At 45.3% G+C, this 22,466-nt stretch overlaps 2 protein-coding genes across 2 annotated transcripts; both read right to left on the bottom strand.

Annotated features, from left to right (window-relative positions):
* Positions 1-68: 68 nt before the first annotated feature.
* On the bottom strand, positions 69-10,472 carry PSMC3 (proteasome 26S subunit, ATPase 3). The gene is made up of 12 exons (XM_068684778.1): positions 10,246-10,472; positions 10,081-10,161; positions 6,375-6,500; positions 5,197-5,301; positions 3,324-3,386; positions 1,965-2,102; positions 1,716-1,859; positions 1,348-1,496; positions 969-1,065; positions 664-809; positions 403-484; positions 69-280 (listed from the first exon to the last, which is right to left on the bottom strand). Exons 1-12 carry the CDS (start codon positions 10,270-10,272, stop codon positions 170-172), a joined length of 1,269 nt encoding a protein of 422 aa, XP_068540879.1. The 5' UTR covers positions 10,273-10,472; the 3' UTR covers positions 69-169.
* RAPSN (receptor associated protein of the synapse) lies at positions 6,440-20,477 on the bottom strand. Its single transcript, XM_068684779.1, has 10 exons — positions 19,841-20,477; positions 17,060-17,398; positions 15,615-15,773; positions 15,185-15,283; positions 14,964-15,086; positions 12,248-12,301; positions 11,386-11,585; positions 10,657-10,767; positions 10,081-10,161; positions 6,440-6,500 (listed from the first exon to the last, which is right to left on the bottom strand). The coding sequence occupies exons 1-8, from the start codon at positions 20,054-20,056 to the stop codon at positions 10,695-10,697; spliced, it is 1,263 nt and encodes a 420-aa protein (XP_068540880.1). The 5' UTR covers positions 20,057-20,477; the 3' UTR covers positions 6,440-6,500; positions 10,081-10,161; positions 10,657-10,694.
* Between the last annotated feature and the right edge of the window lie 1,989 nt (positions 20,478-22,466).

Below are 22,466 nucleotides of genomic sequence, written 5' to 3'. Positions count from 1 at the left end.
CGGGTCTCCCCTTGCCTTTTGTAGATGTAGAACCACTAAGCAAGGGCGACAGCCCCAACACATCACCCTTTTTAGAGGGAAAAAATGCTTTATTTTTTCCAGACAGAAAGGGATACAGTCCAGTCTAGTCCTGTGCTCTGCCAAGGCCACAACCTTGACTGGGCAGAGATCAGGCATAGTACTGCAGATTGGCTTTTTTCTTTGCTTGAACCTCTAGAATTCCTTCCATGTAGTCCTCGTGGGTGAGCTCTGTAGCTCCACGGCGGAGGGCAATCATCCCCTGCCCAACAAGACAATATTTAGTGATGGCACGTGAGCGCTGCATCAGTTCTGATGAAGTGCTCCACTCGAGCTTTCTCATCCCCCCCTTACCAGTGCTGGCTGCTGTAGGAGAACACTTACCGCTTCAACGCACACAGCCTTGCACTGGGCTCCATTGAAATCGTCCGTGCAGCGCGCCAGTTCCTCATAGTTCACGTCAGGGCTGATAGGAGCAGAGAGGGAGAAGTCTGAGCACATGTCCCAAGCAGAAGCAAGGGACAGCGCTTCCTTAAGACCCCAGTGAACTCTCACCACAGTAGAGTGCCTACCACCACGCCACAGCCCTGGCATACCCCCCAATGTGAGTGGCAAACACAGCCCCGGGTCATGCCTCTTCCATACCTGACATTCATTTTGCGTGAATGGATCTGCATAATTCTGGCTCTGGCCTCCTCATTAGGCATCGGGAACTCAATCTTGCGATCTAATCGTCCAGAGCGGAGCAAAGCTGGGTCCAAGATATCAACTCGGTTGGTTGCAGCGATCACCTAAGTAGAAGCACAGTGATCAGACTGAGGCACCTGGAGGACGGGCCTCTCTCCTCCCCAGGGATCTACCCAGCTTATTCCCTGGACATAATTTTAATTTTGTTTTTCTTCCCCTGCTAAAATGCCCTGGCCCCTGGTAGTGCTCTGCTAGACACCAACCTTGACTTGTGTGTTAGGCTGGAAACCATCAAGTTGATTGAGCAGCTCCAGCATGGTCCTCTGCACCTCCCGATCCCCAGCCTTCTCACTGTCAAACCTGAGGATGAAACAAGGGGGGGAAAATCAGCTAGAACCCGGCCACCCTGCCCCTATGCTTTTAATCACATAAAAAGGCAGAATGACTGCAGTTCACAGCCTTGGTTAAGCTCATGTATTGCACTCAAGCACATGTACTTTGAGCCCAAGGACTGTGGCAAACACTGTATCTGTGCTTTGTTTTACCCTGTTTCTGAACAGGCCCTGTGTTAAGCTCGACTTCCCTCACATACACAGGCAAAAGGGACAGCCCAAGAGCTTTGTAACATGGCCTGTACCTCACCTTTTAGTTCCAATGGCATCCAGTTCGTCAATAAAGATGATGGAAGGAGCCTTTTCCTTGGCTAGAGCAAAAGCATCTCGTACCAGCTTAGCTCCGTCACCGATGAACATCTGCACAAGTTGTGGACCAGCAAGTTTCAGGAACGTAGCCTGGGAAGTGAAAGACAATCCTGTGTCTAGTTTCTTAGTAGTGCCAGTTCTGAGTACTACACAAGCTCTTACTTAAAACAAGCAAATAAGCAAACAAAAAGTCCCAACCTTCCCAAGTAACACCAGTATGTAGATATACTCCCTTTCCCCTTGTAAGTGTCCTTACTCTTTTTCAGCTACTATTCTACAGCAGCGTACATTTTCTAAGGTGCATTTTACCTTGGTCTGGGCAGCACACGCTCGAGCTAAAAGTGTCTTCCCTGTTCCTGGAGGCCCGTACATAAGAACTCCTTTGGGAGGCTGGATACCCAAGTTTTCAAACTTCTCCTTGTGATTCATTGGCAGGACAATGGCCTCCACAAGCTGCAGCAAAAGAAAAGTATTAAGACATAAAACCAAACGCCACGAATCCAGGCTGCCCGTTTTGAGAAGTTCAAAGACTGCTGTCCTCGGTCACACTGGTATCACCTCTTGGATTTGTTTATCAAGTCCCCCGATGTCACTGTACTGCTCTGTGGGCCTCTCATCCACCTCCATGGCTTTCACCCGTGAATCATACTCAGTGGGTAGAGTCTCCAGGATCAAGTACGAGTCCTTGTTCACACCCTGCAAACACAAGCTCTTTGCTGTTAACAGACCCTTCAGATAGCAGTTAATGAACACACATTCAGAGATGATCCTCTGCGCACCAAGGATGCAGGGATAACAAGCTTAACACCATCAAATCACAACAGTTTGGTGGACAACATTGCAACAAATTGGGCACGTTTTAAAAGGAAGAGGCCCAATTTACTTATGGTACAAAAGATTGCTAACAGAAAGCTTACGAGAGAGATACCCAAATTTTGGGCACTTATATATATACACACACATATGTATATATATAAAAGTGTATATAGTATATACTTATATACTATATATATACATATATATAGTATATAGTATACTATATATAGTATATATAGTATATATTATATAGTATACTATAGTATACTATATAATATATACTATATATATAATATATATATATAATATATATATATAATATATACTATATATATAGTATATATTATATAGTATACTATATACATAGTATACTATACATATAGTATACTATACATATATACATAGTATACTATATACATAGTATACTATATACATAATATATATATATAATATATATATAATATATACTATATATATAGTATATATTATATAGTATACTATAGTATACTATATAATATATACTATATATACTATATATAGTATACTATATAATATATATATACTATATAGTATATAGTATACTATATACTATATAGTATATATTATATAGTATACTATAGTATACTATATAATATATATTATATATACTATATATAGTATACTATATACTATATATATGTATATATATACATACTATATATATATACTATATATATATACTATATATATAGTATATACTATATATATGTATATATAGTATATACTATATATATAGTATATACTATATATATATGTATATATATAGTATATACTATATATATAGCTTATATATATATACTTATAGTATATACTTATATAGTATATAAGTATATAGATATACATATATAGATCTATACCCCCACATATATATTTTTATATATATATAAATAACCCCCACCACTACTTTTCTATACTACAAATATTAATAAACCCATGATATTCGTTTTTATTAGAATTTTAGTATAGAAATGGTCTCAAAATAATCTAGACAGATTGTCTCCTTTCTAAAGGACAAGATACTTGGAATTTTCTGAAATTCCTAACAGTCACAACATCACTCACCACTAGGTCTCCAGGCTTCAACTTCTCAGCATCCACCAAGCCAATAACAGGCAGGAAATATGTCTATAGGAAAGGGATCAAAGTAAGCAAAACCACCTGTACTACGGTAAGACTCTTTTCAGCACTCATACAGTCACAGACCCATAGAATACACCAAGTTGGAAAGGACCCCCCAGAGACCGTTGAGTCCAACTCCTGGCTCCACACAGCAGCACCCAAAAATCAAACGGCGTGTCTGATAGCACTGTCTAACCACCTGAACTCCGGCAGGCTCAGTGCCATGACCACTGCCCTGGGCAGCCTGTCCCAGTGCCCGACCCCCTCTGGGTGCAGAACCTTTCCCTAACCCCCAGCCTGACCCTCCCCTGTCCCAGCTCCATGCCGTTCCCTTGGGTCCTGTCGCTGTCCCCAGAGAGCAGAGCTCAGCGCCTGCCCCTCCGCTCCCCTTGTGAGGGAGCTGCAGGCCGCCATGAGGCCTCCCCTCAGCCTGCTCTGCTCGGGCTGAACAAATCAAGGGACCTCAGCCACACCTCACACATCTTGCCCTCCAGACCCTTCACCATTTTGTAGCCCTCCTTTGGATGCTCTCTCAGAGCTTTATATCCTCACACTGTGGCGCCACAACCTGCACACAGTACTCAAGGTGAGGCCACACCAGCACAGAGCAGAACAGGACAATCCCTTCCCTCACCCAGCTAGCTGTGCTGTGCCTCCTGCACCCCAGGGTGTGGTTGTCCCTTTTGGCTGCCAGGACATGCTGGTGACTCATGTCTGGCCATTGACCAGAACCCCCAGATCCCTTTCCACAGGGCTGCTGCCCAGCCTCTCAGTACGTATGTCCAGGATTACCCTGTCCCAGGTGCAAAATCCAGAACTTGCTGGTTAAATTTCACACAGTTGCCAATTGCTCAGCACTAATTTGTCAAAATCTCTCTGCGAGGCCTCTCTATCTTCAAGGGAGTCAGCAGCTCTTCCTGATTTAGTGTTACCCACACACTTTGTATGCATTCAAATCCTGCATCCAGATCACTTATGAAAACATTGAACTATTCCTAAATGGAACCTTGGGGAACCCCACTAGAGACTGGCCACCAGCCCAATGTAACCCCATTTACCAGAACCCTTTGAGCCTGACCCATCAGCCAGTTGTTCACCCATTGCATTAGGTACTTGTCTAGCTGTGTGCTGGGCATTTTGTCCAGAAGGATGCTGTGAGACACAGTATTGACAACTTTGCTGAAATCAAAATACTAAATCACATCATCTAGGTTCCCTTGGCCAACCAGATGGGTAACCTTACTGTAAAAGAACACTAAGTTAGTTAAGCAGAACTTCTCCCTCATGAACCTGTATTAGTTATGACCAATGACTGCAGCTTTTCCAGAACTCCCAGAGTAATCTTCTCCATCATTTTACCAGACACTGAAGTCAGACTGATGGGCCTGTAACTACCAGGGTATTTCTTACACTTCTTGAAAACTGGGGCAAATTTAGCCAGCTTCTTGGCTGGCTCAGACCTCCCCAGATTCCCAAGACTGTTGAAAAATAACAGAAAGCTCTTATGATGACATCAGCCAGCTCTCTGAGTACCCTGTGATGAATCCCATCTGACCCACAGACTTTGGCACACTCATCTGGAGCAGCAAATCCCAAACAAGTGCAGGGTTGGCTGGGAGTTTATCATTTCCCCAGCCATGGTCCTCCAGCTCAGGGCTCCAGGGCCCATGATCAGTGATAAAGACAGAGGCAAAGGCAGCGTTAAATGTCTCTGCTGTATTTACATCCCTACCGGTGAGGCGACCAACCTCACCAAGTAACAGACCGATGTTATTCCTAGTTGCTCCTCGCACCTCGCTGGGCACATGGCTCTTACCTGGCGCGTAGAGGTCTTGATGACAGCACACTTGCCCTTTCTCTGGGAGTCCAGGTCAATGTTTGCTCCGTCCTCCTCCTGGTCGTTGGGGTCAACATCCAGTAGCTGAAAACCAGAGCAAGAGAATTCCTTGTAACCAGGCTAGCAGCATGCCCCCAGATTTAATGCTTCTAAACTACATGGAGTAGGAAACAACTTTCCGTTATCCATTAGCGGTAGAATCCTAAATGCTTTAAAGTACCCTATAAAAATTCATCTCTTCCTTTCCTCATGAAGCAGCAAACAGGAAGACACTATCAAGCCCATAACAAAGCAGTAGCTAATGGCACTGATTTCTTTTCCCATTACAGCAGCTCACATTAAGACTTAAGTTCATTAAGTTTGAAAACACAAGTACAAAACAACAACCTTTTAAAAAGTAGAACCACCAACACTTTTTTTTTTTTAATCAGATCAGCAAAATTACTGAATTACAAAAAGAATGTAATGTAGCATCTGGCCCTTCTCCAGGCTTTTGCAAACTTAACTAGCCTCTTACAATGAACAAGGCAGGTATATGATGATGTGGATGTGTAAGTGGCTAAAGGACAGAAGCTCTTGCATTCATACGACTTGGTCAGCAAGTCCCTGAATGAGCAGGGACTGCTCTGTGGTGCTTATTAGTTAAAAATAAAACTCTCTAAATGTTGTAAATTCCAATCCATTCTCTTCTTCCTTTTTCCTTTCATAAAAATCTTTCTGATTAGGGTCTCTTAGCTACTGTTGCTTTAACCACAGAACTTATCTTAATGCAAAGCCGGGCACAGTTTACAGATTTTTAATTACCAGAGCCATCACTTTCCATTCATTGTGCCACAACTTTTGGAAAGCACATGCCAGATTTCACATATCCAAGTCTGTGCTAAGCAAGGCAGTGCCTCTGACAGCTGTGTTGTGTAGAGATGTCCAGCAGCTTACACCTGCCTAAGAAATGACCCAGACAAGACATGGGCAAGTGATAAGCACTTCCAGGTCACAAACGAAACCAAGAGAAAAATCTGAAGCTCTGATTCCAGGATCATTAGTGGTTTGAGAATATGCCATGACTCAAATTACTAATGAGCTCCCCTGCCCTCCTCCCTCCTGACATAAATTGTGCACACTTCTCACACTGCTCCAGAAAAGCACGCCGCTCTCACCTCAATAACATTAGAGACAAGGTACGGCAGGGTTTTGTTCACTTTGATCTTCTCACTGTTCTCTTTGATCTTATCCTTCATGGCCTGAAGCTCATGGGTCACTCTGAGCACTTCACTCTTCATGATCTGGATTCAGCATGCAGAAGAAAGAGGTAGAAATAACGTCAGAAGTCTAAGGCAATATAAAACGTATACGTTGTTCTAGAAGTAAAACAATTCTAAAACCTAAGTCTGAGGAGACAGTGTAGATAAAGGGAAACATACTAGAAAAAGAGAAGACAGCAAAATAGCCAAAACTGGTTAGGAGTTAGAGCTATGCAGTCCATTTGGTCTCTAATCAATATCCCTTAGTAATTTCCTCCCCATGTCACTTGATACATTTGGCCCAATCAACACATCAGCTCACAGGGTTGCAATATGGGTTGCAGCTACATGGTTGCAATAAAAAAAAATACTGTTATTTTTTATTATTATTTGTTTTATATGTATTTATATATATACACACAAACAGATACACAGATAATTTAACATCGACATGTGCACATCTATATCCGTCCATTTAAAAAAGTTACTTTCTGCTGATTTAAAGAAGAATCGGGTACTGGAACACTGATACAATTACAAGCAATAGCATAGGAACAAACAGCCTGAAACTCCCTAAACTTAAAAGAATCACAATAAAGCATCAAAGCAAACAACGCATGAACGGGGAATGGCAGAATTAGGGCTTGTGTCTACTGAGAGTAGCGGGACTTTGCAGTGAGATGCCGCTGCTCCCAGTGGAACAAAGAAATGCAGGTGCCATTTTTATAAAGCCATTACGTTCTACAAGACCGTATGAAAAATAAAATTAACAGTTGCTTCTGTAGGGAAAAAACCTCCTTGTTCTCCTTAAAAGCAAAACATTCAACACTAGGGTAATATCCATGACTTTCTTCCCACAAGGAAGATAGCCAGGTCCTCATCGGGCTCATCAGACAACTCGGGCTGAGAGGAACCTCTGGGGGCCTCTGCCCTGCCCTCCTGCTCAGAGCAGGGCCAGCTGTGTGCTCCCGCCAGGTAGCTCGGGACTGAGCCCAACTGAATCTTGTAAATTTTAATTACCAGAGCCAAAGAATAGGACTACACAACGCGGACTGCAATTTCACTGGACAGCCTGTTCCACTGCCTGACTGCCCTCCCAGTGAAAGGGTCACCCTCACACCCCTGCGGAACCTCTTCCAATTTATGAGCTGTTTTTTCAGTTCATGACCCGTAGCTTGTGCCTTGAAGTAACCTAGAATCAGAGAATATCCCAAGTTGGAAGGAACCCATAAGGATCATCAAATCCAACTCCTGGCACCACAGATCTACCCAAAAATTCAGACCACGTGACTAAGATCACAGTCCAAATGCTGCTTAAACTCTGACAGGTTTGGTGCCGTGACTACATCCCTGGGGAGCCTGTTCCAGCGTGCAACCACCCTCTCAGTGAAGAACCTCTTCCTGATGTGCAGCCTGAACCTCCCCTGCCACAGTTTGACACCATTCCCTCGGGTCCTATCACTGGTGATTATGGAGAATAGTTCGGCACCTGCCCCTCCACTCCCCCTCACGAGGAAGCTGTAGACTGCAATGAGTCCCGCCTCAGCCTCCTCTTCTCCAGGCTGAACAGGCCCAGTGCCCTCAGCTGCTCCTCGTACGTCTTCCCTTCTAGGCCCTTCACCATCTTTGTTGCCCTCCTCTGGACACTCTCCAACAGTTTCACATCCTTTTTGTTCTGTGGTGCCCAGCACTGCACACAGTGCTTGAGGTGAGGCCACAGCAGTGCGGAGCAGAGTGGGACAATCACCTCCCTTGACCAACTAGCGATGCCGTGCTGGATGCACCCCAGGGCCCTCCTGGCTGCCAGGGCACACTGCTGGCTCATATTCAGCTTGCTGTCAACCCCAACCCCCAGATCCCTCTCTGCGGGGCTGCTCCCCAGCATCTCCTTGCCCAGTCTGTACACACAGCCAGGGTTGCCCCATCCCAGGTGCAGGACCCAGCACTTGCTCTTGTTAAACTTCATGCAGTTGGTGATCTCCCAGCTCTCTAATCTGTCCTGATCTCTCTGCAAGGCCTTTCCATCCTCAGCAGAGCCCACAACTCCTCCCAGTTTAGTATCATCAGCAAATTTGCTCTAAACACCTCCCAGAATTTACTCAAAACACGTTCTAGGACCTAGGCCCAGGCTTCAATAAGATATAAAACCTTTCTATAAGAAAAAAAAAAGACAACAAAACACACAAACTCAACATTGGGAGCACAATAGAGAACGTCAATTTCTTACATGTCTATATAATTTTAATTTTACTGTGGATTTTGCTACTAACTGGAAGGAAAAACGGCTGAAAGATTAGAAAGCTCTGTAATCACCATCCACAAGTAAGCATGTTTACATCCAAGCCTGTCGTACCTAACACAGGTGGTGCTCAGTGCCACCTGGTGGACACCCACACGCACTTTGCTCCCTTTCCTGGTCACTGTCACACAGTTTGAAAGCACAGCGTGAGCCGACTGTAACCCCAAATGGTCTCAGAACTCACTGCACCTGAATTGGTCCTGTTTAATGGAAAATCCATTCTTCTCTAAGAACTTAAGTATAACACACAATGATCCACAGGGCAGAACCTTTACAGGCACTGATAAAGAAAGCATTATATAAAAACATAAAAATTTATAAATTTGATTCAATTTAGTATTGGAAATGCTGAAGGAAAACCAAATGAAGGGAGGGTGCCAATAAATATTTCTGCCACCATGTCGGTGATGCTCTTACTACAAAATGGAGGCTGCTTATACTACACACTCTATTCTGCAATTTAAAAACAAGACACAAATTTATCTTTGGTGTTTTAAGTTAAGAAGTTAGAAACACTTGTAAAGCCTGAAGCAGCAGGATAAAGTTGCCCTGTAGAACTTTTGAAGTAATTTATCTCAATATTACTAGCCTCAAGTAGTAGGGACGAGCTTAAAGTTTTAAGTGCATTTGTACATGGGATAGGCCTGATACCACCCTATGGGTCTTGGGACAAGTCTACCCCAGGACTGGTCCTTTTTATCACTGACCCAGGTGAGGGGATGGAGCACAATCTCATCACATCTGCAGATGACACTAAATGTGGGGGAATGGTCTATACAGGCACAGGCAGAGCTGCCACTCAGAGGGACCATGAGGGCCTGGAGGAACAGGTGTGCAGGAACCACACAAATCCACCAAGGACAAATGCAAAGCCCTGCATGTGGGAACCGAGCGTACCCTGTGGTGCCACAGACTGGGGAGCAGCTCTGCTGAAAGAGACCCGGGACAACAGGCTCAGCATGAGCCCGCAACATGCCACGGCAGCAAAAGTGTCAAACACCACCCTGGGCTGTGCCAACAGGAGCGCAGCCAGCAGATGGAGGCAGGCAATTACCCCGTGTGCTCAACAGCTGTTAGATCCCAGCTGGTGCCCAGTTTGGGGCCCCCCTTACAGCAAAGAGACCGATAACCCGGGCTGAGGGGCCACAGGGCCACCAAGATGGGCAGGGGGCTGGAGTGCAAAAGAAGGAGCTGAGGGAGCTGGGCCGGGCTCCCCAGGCCCTCCCCCTCCCCTCATTCCCCCCTCAGCGGCCGGGGCCCGCTCCCCGCCCCGCTCCGGCCGCCTCAGGGACCCCGCTCCCCGCCCGGGCCGGGCCGCGCTACCTTGATCTCGCTGTCGAGCAGGCGGGTGCGCTGCACGATCTCCTCCGTGGACATCTTCAGCACCTCCTCGCCGACGCCATCCTGCGGGGCACAACCGCACCGTCACCGCGGGCCCCGCGCCGAGCCCCCCGCCCCGGCCCCCAGCCCCCGGCCCCGGCCCCACACCTCAGACTCGTCCCACACCGACGCCATCTTCCCTCCCCTCAGCGGCCGGCGCCGCGCCGCAGATTCCTCACGGCCGCTTCGCCGTGGCTGCCTCCGCGGACGGCGAGGCGAAAATTAGCGGCGACCCCCCGCGGTCTGCGCGGGGTCCCTACAACCCCTCCAGCCTCCCTCAGAGCCCCTCTCTCCCCCCCGCGGCCCGCAGCGCGCCCGCCCGTGGCGAATCTGCGGGCGGGGGCGGCACGGCCCCAAAAGTGCTGCGTGATGGCCCCGCCGCCATCTCGGGGCGGAGCCGGCCCCGCGCGGCCCCTCCCCGCTCCCCTCACGGTCCCCTCCCGCTCCCAGCCCCGTCCCCGTCCCCCCGCGGGCGGCAGCGGGCTGCTGGCTGCGGTGCGGCTTTATTGCGGTACACACAGAGCGCGGAGAGGCTGAGGGGGGCACCCCGGGGGCGCTCAGACGTAGCCCGGCTTCACCGAGAGGCGGCGGCAGTTGGGGCAGCCGCGGGTCCCGTTGGTCTGCAGGCACCTGCAAGGCAAGGGGCGGCTGGCAGCGGGCTCCCGGGGGCGGTGAGGGGACAGGGCAGAGCCCAGACCCCTTCCCCACCTCACCCCGGGGAGCAACTCTGCTTTCCTGGGCTGCTGGGGACGGCAGAGCCCGCTGCCAAGCCTCTGGGGTGAGCCTTGGTGTGTTCTTAAATAGGTGATGTTTAGAAAACATCACATCTTATAGGTCTAAAAATAAAAGTATGCACAGCTAATGGTCCTTGGGTGCCACCAGCACAGTAACGGGCTGAATGCCTTATACAGCTCCATACAAAATCTAGCTAAAAGGTAGATTTTATCTACTTAGGGCAAAAAGCCAGACTGCCCCAAAGTGAATTGCCCTGGAGGAATTAAGTGAAATAATCTAGAAATTGCCTACAAGGCAAGGATGTGCATGGACAATCATTTAGAGGATGGAAGTGGGATGGACATTAGGGCTAAATCTCATCCTTCAAGGCCATGATACTCAATGGGATGCTGTGGGACACGGTTACGCATGACAAAGCCTGAGGAATAACATAGGTAGAAGTGTCCTACTCTGGGCACAAACAGCCCCTGACTAATGTCACGGCAGGGGTGTGTAACACTTCCAGCTCATTACTTCAAGTGGAAGAAGTGGGAGCACGGCAGGGCCTGGAGCTGGTTGTTCTTCTCCCCAATCGACTCTCCACACATGCCGCAGTACAGCTCCATCTCCTCCACGCATTCGTGGAACTTCACTACATGGTCACGCAATTCTCGCTGCTGCCCCTTCGTGCGATAGATCCTTTCACACAGGCAGTGGAGCTTCAGCAGGCCAAGCTGCACATGAAGGGCAGAAACAAGAAAAGTGACCAAGACGAAGACAGAGCAGTAGCAGAGGGACAGGAGGCTACTCCAGCCCCATTGTCCAGCTAGAAAAAAACAGCATAGCAGGTTGTCCAAGGGACAGGATCAGTCAGAAGGACATTTGGTCTCTCTGCACTTCCTGACATTAACCGTACCCTTGCATGACAAAAGGGGAGAGCAGGTTTGAGGCACTCTGCAGCTTTTTCAAGATGGTGTTCCTGAACTATGCATGACATATGCTGCATTTCATTTTCCTCTGCCTCCAACGAGCATGCTGTTCAGCTCTTGCTCAGCCAACAACATTTGCCAAGAAGTGAACTCTAATCCTCCAGCTCTATGGTTGTTTCACACTGCATTTTTACTGCTTCCCATTCCCCTGTTTATCCCACTGTGATTCCTCCCTCGCTTTACAGACTTGCACATTGATGATCATCCGTGCTAATGCGCACAACTAAACACTTAACAAAACAAGTCAAGCATCAATTAATGATGCTTAATCATGAATTAATGACACTTAATCATTAATATGGAGACCTTAATAAGCAATAACAAGTGTGGATACATGAACTCTAGGCTTCTTAAATTGCTTGACAGAAGACTACAGATAGTGCTGAAGAGAAGCTGCAGTATCCTACCTTGTTCCCTAGTCCCTCTGCCAGCTCCTGCCCCTTTTCAATGCTTTCCAGAGCCTGTGAACAGAGAGCACACATCATCAGTTCTCAGTCTGATATAACAGAAACAGACTTCTATAAATACCCTGCTGGGAGTTAATAAAAGAAAGAGGTAAAGAGGTACAGAGTAGAATTTGGATAAAGAAGCATTCCCGCAACTCCGGAGACATAAGATGGCTGCCTGACAGATATACCCCCCAAAAAAAAAGTTTATCTATAAGAAACGTTTATGGTTCCCTGGAAGACCACAAATAATCGAAGAGCTACCTTTCCATTTCAGCCATAAACCACACAAAGAAGGGGTATGGCGTTGGCAGAGGCTGGTGTTTATAAGCAGAGAAAACTTAGACTTATTTAAGCTCAATCACAGCGTCTTCAGGATTGGGATGAAGCACAAGCAAAGCAAGCCTTTTCCCCATCCTGCCCTAAAACTCAATAATCTTTAGACAACTCCAATTTCATCTGTACCTTAGGGAGGAGAAGGGATCAGCACTATCAATATACCACGCTTCTCCATTTTTTTCCTGCTCTTCATATATCTGCTTTGCCCTACTTACACGTGGTGCAGTGTAGGAGTGTACTGCTAGCACTCTTTTTCAGTCTGAAGCAAAACGTTTAGCATAGCAGCTGTTATGTTATACCAGCTGAGTCCCTACTTTCCCTTAAATGCCACAGTGATCCCCACTGTTCTGATAATCAGTCGCTGTTTCCTAGAACTATCAAGTCCTGCTTTAGGTCCAAGAGGAAGAAGAGACCTTCCCTGAGACACAATATTGGTAATGAGGAACATTATTAAATTTTCAGCCTATAATTTGGCATCACCACTATTCTATGGGATGAGGACCAGCTGAGATGAAAGAACACACCTAGAATGCAGTGGAGATGGCATTAGACCTGTGGTAGCAGCAGCAGCCTAGGGTAAGGAACTCACAAAGGAGGGAGGCAGGAACATAACTGAGAGCTGTGCCCAGGCAGAGCGACTGTGTAATGGAAAACCTGGAATTAATGACCGAGACTAAGAAATAAAGTGAAGCACATGAGGCGGAGGAAGAGGTGCTGAGAAGTACAGGGGACTGTTTGTCTGAGACAGGAAAATGAAGACTGCACAAGAGTTTGGGCAAGCAGGCTGTGCCAACGGCAGGGAAGGAATTGGCATAGTATTGACTACATGTAGTCACAGGGGACTGGGACTAAGTGAGGAGACTGGGAGGCCAAAGAAGATTGGGACAAGAGCAGGGAATCTGAAGGTGGAAATAGTTAAGTACATGTATTGCCATACTTAATTCTCATATTGGGATGAGCAGCATGAAAAATGGAAACTGGGACTGGTAAAACTGAGGAACAGGCTTTATGGGGGAAATATTCACTGCTGTAACATTTGAGGAGGTCATGTTTGGGGCAAATGGGCATAAGGTTCCTGACCACCAGGGCAGACTTGCTTCTAACACCTGGAACAGAATCCAAGCTTCATTTTATTCTTTTACGGGTTTGGTGAGATCAGGGCTCTGCAAAGCCCTCATCAGGGGCTCACAGGTGAGAATTGTCTGCAAAGCCCTCATCAGGAGCTCACAGGTGAGAACTGTTTGTGATAGCAGAGGGTGGCAATGGCTAATGGTGAGACCAGGGGATGTAGGGGTTAGATGAGTGCTGAATATTCAACGTGTTTACAGGCCTACTTGCTGCATCCTGTACCACAGGACACACATGAGATGTGAGGCTTGGAAGGGATTACACTAGGCAGTTTTTATGTCCACAGGTTTCTTCTTCCAATGCAAACGTAGCATTTAGTTACTGACATTGCAAGGTGTATCTCACCCAGCTGACTTCCTGCCATGGGGAACTTGGATACTGACAGTGCCCTGAACTTGCCTTTTCTGACAGACACATACTGCTTTCCTTCTGAGATGCTTCATTTTACCTCGTATACTTTGTGTCTCTCATGACTAGTAAGAGTGTAACTTCAGCACATCTACATCCAAAACAGCATCTTGATGCATAACTGTAGAGGCTCTGCAGGTTGTTCAGCACTCATTCAAGACCAACTTTTGAGCATGCCCCTCTGCAGCCCACTAACGTTCCTGCAGTGCAATCTGCAGCATTTAATACAGTCTGGTATTTCAGACACATACACTGCCTAAGTATTTTCAAAATAAGTAACTTCACCTCCTTGCACTGTGTTGACCTGTAGTCTATTCCCAACTCATTTTCTGCTCTCATTTCTGTTTCACATCATGGTTTATATACCTTCAAATTTCCTCCAGGAATCTGATGACACATTTATCTGCAGAGCACATGGTGGAGCTGTAGAGCTGTCTAAAAATCGTCACTAACAATAAGGAGCTTAGTCATATTGCTAAAAAGTAGGCAGTGGAATCTATTTCAGAGCAAAAGGATAAGCTGATTGCCTACAACGGCAGGAGCAGACTTCCTTTCCCCAGTAACAGTTTCTCAGAGTAGTGTTTAAAGTCATCAGGACTGACTAATGAGACGGTTCTGTAAGACACCAGGCTGACTCAGAATGGATGTTCATACCGTTAGCAACAAATTCCTGACTGAGAGGGACCATTCGGAGAAATGCAGCTGTACGAGCAACAGCTCTACTGCACGTTGATGGGTATTCAGCTCAGAAAATGACTGCTCTTATCTAAAAAACTTGTGTAGAAACAAGTTTATAACTGACCTTGTCCAGCTCCTTCTGGATCATCCAGCACTTAGCCACTCCTAGCAGCACCTGGATCTGTCCCAGGCGGTTTCCAATCTCTGTCATGATGCTCATGGCAGAATCATACCGAGGAAAGGCCGTCTGCAGAAGCGGGGAGGAAAACGCATGTTGTGCTTTGGCCTGCTTTTTACACCCTCTTGCCATCCCCCTATGTCCTTCCTGGCAGGAAAGAGCTGTACCTGCACATCTTTGCGACTGAGATGGATATCAGCAAAGCACAGCAGACACAGCGCTTGCAGAGGCCGGTCACCATGCTGAAGGGCAATCTTCATGGACTCCTGAAAGAAATAGTCTTTAGTCAGCAAGAGAGCTTGCTTCTGGTTCAGAACAGGGCTGGGCTGGGCTCCAGCCACTGAAGGGTCAGCTCCAGAGAAATGGCACAACCTTTTTGAAGAAACTACAATCGCATTCACACTCCCAACTAGGGCACATTCGTAGGCCCAAACTTGGAGGCACCCAGGGCTACTGAGACCACAACTCTAAGACATGAAGGTAACATTTGTATCTAGTCAGGTGTGAATGCCATCGCATTTCTTCCTCATTCTTGTCCTGTAGGCAAAATACCCTTGCTGAGACCTCTGATGCTCTGCATCTGCCTGCACCCTATACCTCACAGCAGTCCATGGCATCTGCCAAGCGCCCCAGCTTCCGATAGGCCACTGCCATGTGGTACTGGCTCATTGCACGGTACTTCAAGCTCCAGCCTGTCCCATAATCATTCACCAGCTCCGCTGCTTTACATGGGAAGAATAAAGCTTTCTCGTAGTCCTGCAAGGCAAACAAGCAGACAGAAGTAGGTACAGCAAAAGTAAAGAAAAAAAATAAGGAGAAAAAAGCAACCATTATAAAGAAAAAAAAAGCAACCATTTTTGATTTATTAATGCTGCAACAGCTAGCTGCTTTTTTGTATGCCTTTCTTCCCCTGCCTGTCCTCTTCTACACGCCTGGTTTTCTAAATTGACATGGATATCAAACTGCGGAAGGTGGAATTGCCATATGCTGAATTCATATTACTCCAGTGTTCAGGACACTGGAGAAACGACACAGCAAATGAATTTTATATATTGCACCATCAGCCTCATGCTGCCAGAATCATTTGCCATCTTCTATAACTAAAGGCTGAAAACTCTCTGCTCGTGCATCAGCTCCACTTTCAGCATCTACGTGGAGTCCTCATGTTCTCCATATGGCGAGTCAGGATCTCTGAGAGGTTGGTTATTCAGCATTGCAGGAAACAGGAACAAAAAAATCACAGCCCTACCAAATTGACAATAACTAATAAAAATACTTTAAGCATCTTTCTGAATTAAAAACTTTTTAGAAATAAATCTTATTTTACAATAAGTACATAAAACTATTAAAGATATCTAAACCATTTTCAAATTAGATATATGAAGCTGCAAAAATTAAAAATTTTTTTTTTTTTTTTATTTATTCTCCAAGATACACAAAGGCAACCTCAACATTTTAGTTTCTCTTCTCTCTTCTTATTCCATACCTCAAAAGTATACAGTATAATATTTGCCTCTTTATTTTTGGTACTATGAGGGAAGTTTAAGGCGTTTTCAACACTTTAGTTGGCGAGTCTTCCATTAGTGACAAAAAATCAAGACTTCTGTGAAACTATTTGTTGAGTTTGTGATATTAGTTAGAACTAGCAAATCACCCCACCCACAGTTCTTCCCTGGTTTTGTACATACAAATAGCTATTTGCCTGCAATAGTGGTAGAGCTAGAAAGAGAATCCATGAGTTCTGGCTGCCAGCCCTGTGTGCACAGTGCCTCCTCTGATGTGATCTTCTTTGAAGTTAAGTTTGATCTTTTCAATTCACAGCTGCTTCTGCTGTGCTGTATAAGCATTCCACTAATCCTCCCATCCTTACTACAAAGGGGAATACTCAGTGATGACTTTACCAAGTAGAGATTTTAACTTGAAACGCTCTCCCAGCGCTTCACTTTCTGTAGCAAACATCTAAGCTGAAATTCACACAATTTCCAATTCTTTCCACAATGAGTCCACCACCCCCCATCCTCCCATCCCGTAGGTTACTGCACCTTTATCTGGGCATAGAAGTTCCCGAGGCTGCAGCAGACTCGACACTCCAGCATCTTGTCATCGTTGTTGTGTGCGTAGCGTAAAGCTTTCTCAAAGCACTCCAAAGCTTTCTGGAAAACACTGAGGCCCAGGAATGCATTGCCCATGCTGAGGCTCACCTGGCCGTTCAGCTGCAGGCTCACAGTGGTACCCTGCATGTTCAAGCATGTCTTACAGTAAGATATCGTTTTCTGGAATTCACAGAGTTTCTCATTGCTGCGAGCCAGGTTTAGGTAGCCCTCTGTAAGGTAATCTGGGTCTTCCAGCTCCCGTGCTGTGTCAATCTGTACCACTGCAAACTTCAAGTAGAAAAGTCAGTGTTTATAAAAGGCATATAATTTAAATAAACACAGCTCAAAGACCCACAGAGTAGCATCCTGCACTGGAGAAGTGGCTCATCTCTGAGCAGCACGGCATGGGCTGAGGAGCACTGTATAAATTGAGCAGTTATCCAGACGTTTACAAGGCATGGGAGCAGTCTGAAGAAACCTCTCTCCACACTGCCTCTCGGACAAGATGAACTGGAATGGCAATAAGTGGAAAAAAATGTTAAATGGCTCTGAAGAGAAGCAGGTAAGGCAGAAAACATCTGACAATGCAGCTCATTTTTCTTTCACTTGGTTTAATTTACTCTGCTTTCTCTGGAATGCTTAAGCTATTAAAGTACTCAAAGAAACTAAGCAACCTTCTTCATTCATCAGTTTTATACAGTCAAATTACAGTTGAGTCGTATTAATCATTTTTGCTCTATAACCCTCAGGATTCATTGCATACAGTTCTCACAAATAATTCGAAGTCTTTTTCTTTTAGACCACAAGCTCTCCTGAGCAGGGACTCTCTTGTATGTTTTGTGATGAACCAAGCACACTGCTGGCTGGACTTAATGCCTGTAGCAAAGGTAAATATTTAGCAATTTTCTCCATGTGTTTGCATTAGAGATTAGCAGTTAGATTTACAGGTAACTCCCAAAGGCACCAATTGCTTCACTTTTGCACACTGGCAACAGTTGATAAATTAAGCCACTAGAATATATTACATATTCCACAAAATAAAAAACAATCAAGCTGTTTATGCTTGGGTATGTATGTTCACCCCCTCCTTAGTGCTTTAGGAAGGCTGCTGTGTGTATCCAGCAATGTGCACTACCTTATGCTTTCCTCGATTCCCTTACCTTAGTGTCAGTTCTTCATTACTTCCTGATAGTCACAGCCTCGTTCCTTGGTGTGAAGTAATTTCTCTCTCCAAGAGATCGAGCATCATAACTCTTCTTAAATCCCAGTTAATTTCATGTGTTTAATTCACAGACCCCCCTTTTTTTCCTGTTATTTCCTCTCCCCATGATTTATTGCTAAAGTTCTCCATCCTCTATCTTTGATCATTTGCAGTGTAAAATCTTAGTTTGACTGAAGCTGTTTTCTTTCCTAACTAGAAGAACTAGAATTCACCTACTCTGATCCTGTTTTCTGTTCTCTTCTCAGGCAAGAAGTTACAGCTCGAGCATTGTGGGCCCATTCATTTGCCTGTTTCTTGTTTCTGTGAAGCCTTCAGTATTTTCTTCAGGTAGCCACATCTTACCTTTTCGATTCTCTCTTCTCTAATCAGTCCGTTGTTTCTGCCACCACTTAATCCCACACGGTTTCTCAGAATTTCTTGTTTTTTCTTCAAATGTTTTCCAAGTGTATTAATACCCCTCTTTCTTCTTCATGCTAAGCATCTGCTTTGTAGGTAAGGCTTTGATATGTGCACAGGTTTACTAGTAAGAGGATTCCTCCCCCCGCCCCGGCCTTCTAAACACAGCTACCAAAAACTTTTCAATGAGATGTGAGCACCTTCTTCACTTTTTATGCTAAATGTTGAATGATTAGTCTCTTAAGAGGCAGCCAAAACCATCAGGACAAGAATATCAAAGCCCTTTAGCAAGACCTTATTTCAGGCTGGGATAGTTTCTTAAGACCGTTACAACATCCTCTTGTCTTTAGATTCCTGAGTCACTCTCCCAAACACTGCCTGCTACTATATGTGGATCCTGTGACTTCTCAGATCCCACTTGTCAGCTTCCTTCTGTTCAGTTATTCAGAAGATTTATCTTCATGATCTTTAGTGAAGCTTCAGCTTCTTTTTGCCAACCTTTCATCAAGCCCTATGTCCTTCTTTCTACAATGCTATCCTGACAATAGGGAACACCTCTGAACTCATCCTGTCAGACCCCTCTTGGAACATCTCTCATCACCCTTCATCCCCCAGCAAAAAAAGCATCTCCATTCCCCTCTTAATCAGTCCCCATGCAAACAGTTACAATAAAAAAGTGTAAAATCTGCGTCAGATATTAAACAGCAGCTGAAGAAGATAACAGACACCTCAAGATTGACACTTATTATATATAATCTATTTGGAGATCTCATTTTACACTAACGCATGTGCTATAAACAGTTTTTACGGTAAAAAAAAAATAATAAATAAAGGCCATGTTTTCATGCCTTTTTGTGAAGCCTGATTATCTGTAGAACCTCATTAATCTGGGAATCCTGAGGGACCAGACCCAATGAAAGCAGTACTCTGTGTACCTTGTGGGCTGGAGCTATTGGCCAACAGAGTGAATGAGGCAGCCCACAATATGCACCCAGTAGCTGGTACATCTGACTGCATGCACAATGAAAGCCCTGATTTTACATTCTGATCTCCAGCCACTCTCCATAGTGGATGCGACACAATGGCATGCATTCATCTCCAGTTTGCCTTACCTTCAGCATATCTTTGTATCTGCCCATCTCTGCATGAGCAGTGATGAGGCAACCCAAAACCCGAAACCTGCCAGCAGGATCCGCAGACTTCTCCAAAACCCTCATCCAGACTTGCAGCGCCTTTTCGGTCTGATTAGACTGGTACAGATGGAGTCCTTTTTCTATCTGTTGCTTTGTCTGGTCCTGACCCATCTCCCATGCATTAAAAAGCCTCATATACTAACCTCTAAGGAGAGCAAAAAGGAAGTACCTGAGAGAGAACACAACATAAAATGCCCTAATACAGCAGGGCGGGTTGTGTGCTCGGAAAGCTTGGAGCCATAAAAGCCCAGCCGTGTAAGGGGGCTGGAGCTATGGTAAGCAATGGCAAGAAGTGGTTGTTCAGCACTGAAGGCAGAATCCCAAATCCATTAGGCAAACGTCTGGCTTGCTAAGACTCCGTCAATGCATTCGGCTGTCCAATCCCATAAACAAAGAGGAAAAACACAACAGGGAGAGAAAGAGAATAATCTCAAGCGATGGGAGTGAAACTCAATCTGAGCAGCCACTGCTGGGCCCCCCCATTGGCTGCAGCTGCGCCTGCCAGTCCTGCTCACATGGCTCCCAGGAATGCTAGTCAGGCTTCCCAGCTCCCAAGGTCAGGGTGAGCCAACTGCCCACCCCAGCCCGCCAGTATGCAGCTTATAAATACCCCAGGGAGAGACAATCAGCTGAAGTCACGGGGATGTCTCAGTTCTCTTGCCTTTCTCCCTTGTCATCCTCTTTTGCAAGCACTGGGGGGGCGGGCTAGCCTAGGAGGTAGCAGCCTCATCTAGGAATGTAGCTTTAGGAACAATACGTGTCTGAAGAAGTAGGATATGATTTGAAGTTTCAGCACATACATTATGCTTGCAGCAACGTGCCTAGTACTTTGCCAGGCTAAAAAATTCTGCCTTCCTCTTAAAACCTAAGCTGAGAATAGGGACAGTTTTAGTGGCCAAGGGTCAGGATCTCTGCCACTGATGTGCTGCAAATGTGCCACTGACTTGTTAACCTCTCTAGGAGAGCAAGAAGCTAACCACACTGAAAAACTTTGTTCGTGACTGTTACTCACTGCCACCAGATACCTGCAAGTCCTCCAGAAGTTTTCAGCTTAAGTTGTCAAAGGCACTGTTGAAGTTCTGCTTCCAGAACTTTCTGATCTTTAATGACAACTGATAACAACAACTGAAAGCAATACATTTCTGCATAAGAAAGATGCAAGCACATAAGAGGATTGTCAGCCCAATTATAAGGTAGCTTTTAACTCGCCTACACATCTTTGAAAGAGTAAAGTTAGACTGGTTACTCTAGGAATCAAGTTTCATACCCCTATTGATCTGGTGCAATTTTAATGGGCTTAAGTCTTTGTTATGTATAGATTTACTCTGTCCTTCAGAAGAAGAGATACCTGGGGAGTAGGGAGATGCATCAGAGGAGTTTAACGTTTTTCAGATATAGAAGTCGCAGACACCTCTTTGGGATCCTTTTACAGGCCAAATAGAAGAAATGGCAATTCGAAGTTTTAACAGCAGACCCAGATGCTGAAGCAGGCATGTCTCATTCTCTTCTGAGAGCTTTTGATATTCACATTATTTAATTTGCATTGTTTTTCAGGGATGTAATGTGCTTGGTGAAGCTTCAGAATAGACTGCATGCTCTCACATCCTAGAAGTAGAAACTATGGAAAAACCTACAGAAGACTGAAGGAAAGTAAAGCTGACACGGGGCTGGCTCATGTGCCAAGATCACTTCAGCAGCACTGTTAGAATGTCTATTTACTATGTATTTTAGGACTTCATTAGAAGTCTGATTTGGAATATAAAAAACCCTCTTTCCAGCAGTGATTTTTATATGCCCATCTCGTGATGGGCACATAAAGGTGAGTGGCAGGATGGACACATGATACAGAAGGTTGATCCCCATGGAAAGCGGTGCTAATGGTGAGGCCATCTGTTTTTGGAACTTGGAGAAACTGAAGTTAAGAGGGACAGAGATGGGAGACATTGCAGTTGACAGCATGAAAGAATGAAGCCAGGCAGGACTCAAGAAGAGGGAAATTTAAGAAGTCACGATTATTTGCTGGAGCAGACCATTTTGTAAAATTACCTTCCACAAGTAGCCTGTCTGTACCTTAACTCATCCTGATGCTTTTGGCACTCTTCATCCATAATGCTGCTCTTGTATCTGATGAGGAAAGGTCAAAGTGGAAAGGAGATGCCTTGCAGTCTGCCAAAGCCATTCTAGCAGGTAGGTGATCTGTCCTGCATTTTCTTGATTGCACTGTACTTCCTTGCTTTTGAGTTGCATGCTATTCTCCTCTGAAACGCTGCTTAGTTTCTTAAGAATCCACTCACAACTAGTCTGCCAAGATGAAAATTTAACCTAGTAAAATAAGTGCTAGGAGAATTGTCAAGCTCAAACTGGTCACTTTCAAAAAACAGAAACATACTCTGATATGTAACATACCACTTTGAGTCAAATGAGGCTGCCTAAGTATGGAAGGGTAAATGGGTAGCATCGCCAAGACACTGACTGTCTGAGAAATTAACAGCAGCAGTCAGTCTGTGGCTCAAGATTGGTCTAGTTTATAAATGATAAAAGTACA

This window comes from Anas acuta, chromosome 5 (genome assembly GCF_963932015.1).
Source record: "Anas acuta chromosome 5, bAnaAcu1.1, whole genome shotgun sequence".
NCBI classification, from domain to species: Eukaryota; Metazoa; Chordata; class Aves; order Anseriformes; family Anatidae; genus Anas; species Anas acuta.
The sequence above is the reverse complement of the archived record's forward strand: the minus strand, read 5'-3'. Positions and strand labels throughout refer to the sequence as shown.

Coding starts and splice junctions, on each gene's coding strand:
- PSMC3 (XM_068684778.1), bottom strand. CDS start 10,272: ATGGCGTCGGTGTGGGACGAGTCTGAG. Junction 6,501..10,080: donor TGCTCGACAGCGAGATCAAG/GTAGCGCGGCCC, acceptor TGCTGAATCCAG/ATCATGAAGAGTGAAGTGCT. Junction 281..402: donor AGGCTGTGTGCGTTGAAGCG/GTAAGTGTTCTC, acceptor CTTGTTGGGCAG/GGGATGATTGCCCTCCGCCG.
- RAPSN (XM_068684779.1), bottom strand. CDS start 20,056: ATGAGGCTTTTTAATGCATGGGAGATGGGTCAGGACCAGACAAAGCAA. Junction 15,284..15,614: donor ATGCCATGGACTGCTGTGAG/GTATAGGGTGCA, acceptor TATTTCTTTCAG/GAGTCCATGAAGATTGCCCT. Junction 12,302..14,963: donor TCCAGAAGGAGCTGGACAAG/GTCAGTTATAAA, acceptor CTCTGTTCACAG/GCTCTGGAAAGCATTGAAAA.